The 3,911-nt window shown below is 34.7% G+C and overlaps 1 protein-coding gene across 1 annotated transcript; it reads left to right on the top strand.

Annotated features, from left to right (window-relative positions):
* Nucleotides 1-201: 201 nt before the first annotated feature.
* LOC147487296 (thaumatin-like protein 1b) lies at nucleotides 202-1,740 on the top strand. Its single transcript, XM_086570552.1, has 2 exons — nucleotides 202-371; nucleotides 898-1,740. The coding sequence occupies exons 1-2, from the start codon at nucleotides 320-322 to the stop codon at nucleotides 1,572-1,574; spliced, it is 729 nt and encodes a 242-aa protein (XP_086426678.1). The 5' UTR covers nucleotides 202-319; the 3' UTR covers nucleotides 1,575-1,740.
* Nucleotides 1,741-3,911: the final 2,171 nt, after the last annotated feature.

Raw genomic sequence — 3,911 nt, 5'->3', positions numbered from 1 at the left:
TATATTTTGTACAGAAAAATAAGGAAAACCGGAGGCAGGCATGATTTGCCCAACATATTTTCTGGAAGCGTACACTTGGAACAGCCTTAATTAATTGGCAGTTTAGGATAAATACCAAACCCGTAATACTTTAGCTAATAGGTATAACAATACCAAACCGTATAACAAACAAAATTCACAAACCAAACTCTAGATTTGAGGGACTATTTATAAGCCGTACAATCCTTACCCGTTTGTCCTCCCTCGTAGCAGTATTAAGTTCGGGAAAAAAATACAAGAAATCACATTTTTATCTTCACAATTACAATACAACATTTAGATGGAAGCAAAAGTACTATTAGTTTTTCTATTCAGTGCACAACTGGCTTCAGGTTTGTTGTTGTTGTTTGTATACTTTGATTCGTGTTTCGTTTAATTTCCAAGAGGCAATATTGTTTGACATTTATCTATGTATTTGTTTTGTAATGAATTTTCCAAGAGGCGATCTTGAATAGCATCTTATATGAAATGTACATACGTTTGGGACAAATTTCCATTGGAACCCGGCCAGTTCTTAGTTCAAACTTTCACGATACATGTGCATGGGTTTCCTCCCCCACCTTCAAGACCTTTCGTGAATATTCCTTCAATTCCTTTCAAGTTTCTCATTGCCTTATTTTATTTCCCATATATAAACGAAGTACAGCACTAAACCCCTTTAAGACCTTGTATTTAACATAAAACTTAAAACGCCTTAATGCAACTGAGACTGCGTAAAAGTGTTATATTCATACAGGGCATCAATTGGAAATTCTTTATCGACCCTATCTTCCTTTTAAGGATGATCCAATTCAATTTGAAATCGTACATGAAAATGCTTATGAGTAATATCTTTATTTTCGTTTTCGTACATTACAGGGGTGCTCTCGGCGAGATTCACATTTAAAAACAATTGTCGACGTACAATATGGCCAGGCACATTGACTGGTGGAGGCTTGCCTCAATTATCTACAACCGGCTTTGAACTTAAAAATGGAAAGACACGAGTGGTAGATGCTCCACCGACATGGTCAGGTCGGTTTTGGGCAAGAACCCGTTGCTCCAATGACCCAAGAGGAAAACTCCAGTGTCGTACAGCAGATTGCGCCTCAGGCCAAGTTGAATGTAACGGAGCTGGAGCTATTCCACCGGCAACCTTAGTTGAGTTCACTCTGGCGGGTAGTGGTAACCAGGATTTTTACGATGTTAGTCTCGTAGATGGGTTCAATATTCCAGTTTTGGTGGCACCACAAGGTGGCTCGGCTTGCAAATCAACTAGTTGCCCAAAAAATATTAATAGACTCTGCCCACCAGAAATGAGTGTGAAGGGGCGTAAGGGTGCCATTGCATGTAAAAGTGCTTGTGAAGCTTTCAATCATGACCCCAAATATTGTTGCAGCGGGGCTTATGGAACTCCGGACACTTGCCCACCAACCAATTACTCATTGATCTTCAAAAATGCTTGCCCAGAAGCATATAGCTATGCCTATGACGATAAAACAAGCACATTCACTTGCCCTACTGGTGCTAACTACCTCATTACCTTCTGCCCCTAATTTTGTTTAGTTTCTCATTCATTTTGTATACCATGTGTTATGTGAAGTGAGACGGCATACTATATAACAGTGATACCACAAATAATGGTGCCTATTTTATAAGCCCAAAAGTATTTTCCAAGAAAACTCAATTATATTAATGTCAGAGTCGATAAGCTTTTTCTCTTGTTATTGCCTTTATTTATTGGTGTGTGCAACAGTGCAAGTCACTCTTTTCTAAATTGACTATTACTTTCAAACAACATTTAGCACATACATTATATTTTTTGTGCGGGTAATGGGTTAGTTGGGATGACTATCATTTGTTTCGCTAAGTGGGATTGTATTGTATTAATGACCAACGGAAAAATGAAAAGGAGTACAAGTATACAGTAGTAGAGATGACCATCTCTAACTAGGGTAATTTCTCAAGTAGTAATTCATAATGTCAATTTATTCCCAAGTAGTAATCACTCTTTAATTTTGACTTTTCAATTTAATTTTGGACATTTTTGCTCTTCTTGATATCTTCTGAGATTGCCCACGTGGAACTGCAACACTCTCTCTCTCTACTTTTAGTAATTATTTTAGTGATTTTAATTGATTTTAACTGATTTGATGGGTGCGTGGATAGATACCACAGATTATCTTAGAGATGAGTAGATGCAAATTAACGGTCACGAACGCATTTGTGGTTTTCAAGCATCGAGATTCGTAAACATTATGATGGACGGTTAATATTAAAACTGTTCATATTTTTATTTAGAAAAAAATATTTTTAATAAGAAAAATGTAGAGATTAAGATTAAAACATAGAAAAATGTATTAAACCATCATAAAAAAATAACAAGATTCTGGTAAACAATAACAAGATAAAAATCATGAACCAAAATCTACAAAACCATGTATTAAACCATCATCAAAGGATGAAAACAAAACAAAATTTACACATCATCAACAAGACATGTTCTGCTTCCACAACTATCAATAACAAAATGAACAAAATCAGCATAAACTAGGACAAAACATAAACATAGAACATAATAGAAACTTGACAACAAATAGGATTAATCTTTGTCGTCATCGTCATCATCTTCCCACATATAATCAATAGAATCTGCATCAAAATACGGATCTTCTTCTTCTTCTTCTTCTTCTTCTTCTTCTTCTTTTTAAATATAAATGTTTGCGGGAAACGAGGCGTTGTAATTATGTGGGGTGGTTAGTTTTCTTTTCACCCTTCTTAATGTACCATAAATGGTCATCATGACACAGAAAAATGAAGGGTCAGCCAAGACCAATTGGATTTGAAAATGGGAAAATAAAGCGAATTTTGACCCTTTGTCAAATGTAATTCGTAGCAATTTGTTGTCATATTATAGGACATGCAAGTATGCAACTCGACTAAATGAACCCATAAATAAATTAAATGAATAAATAATTATCAATGTACAGGAAAGTTATTGATAGTCCTAAGACCACACTATAGTTATTAATTGGATAGAGGAATATGAACATCATTATTTTGGCGGGAAATTTGAGGATTGACATGTGTCCCAAATTTGTAGAAGACCTTTTATTTATTTAAAGGCAATCAAACTTTTTTTTTTTCAAATACCCATGTTTATTTCATGATATTTAGTAGCAAGCATGCTTCGGCATGTTTAAGATTTTTTATGTAGAATGTTAATTTTTATACTGATTTTTTTTTTAATCTTATTTGAATTAATTATTTAGACAATGTATAATATAGTTGCTGATAGTTCTAGGTTTGAAATATGTTTATGCATTTGATAGAGGAATCAACATGGACATCAATATTTTGGCGGGAAATGAAGTTGGGTACCCAATGAAGTTTGACACTAGGAGGGAAATGACATTGGCAAGTGTCACAGTAACCGAAACTTAAAGAAATCAATTGGGAATTAGGGGGAAAAATTGTCCTAGTGAACCTCAATTTGGAAACCCTAATTTTTAGTTTCACTTTAATTTCCATATTATAACCCTCCTTGACGGTTTGAATTATTAGTGGAGAAATGAGGAAGCTTAACCTGACATGTAGAATGTCATTAGATAAAATGCAGAAATTATTTAGTGGATTTAGTAAGGAAGAAAGGGAGGATTTTGAGAATTCCTGTTTTCGAAGTTTTTTGCAAATACAAAAAAACATGCACGCAACAACTACACTTGTTTGTGCCATATTTAGCCATAAAATTGGTAGACTTTGCTATCGGATTGGTAACAAAGATTTGGTGTTCAAGAATAGTGATGTTGCATTGATTATGGGTCTTAGTGTAAACTCTGTTGCTAACTCATTCTACACCACTGACGTGAAGAACAACACATCGGAATTTCATG

This window comes from Coptis chinensis, chromosome 7 (genome assembly GCF_015680905.1).
Source record: "Coptis chinensis isolate HL-2020 chromosome 7, ASM1568090v1, whole genome shotgun sequence".
Classification (NCBI taxonomy): Eukaryota; Viridiplantae; Streptophyta; class Magnoliopsida; order Ranunculales; family Ranunculaceae; genus Coptis; species Coptis chinensis.
Note: the sequence above shows the minus strand (reverse complement) of the source record. Positions and strands in the feature narration are given on the sequence as shown.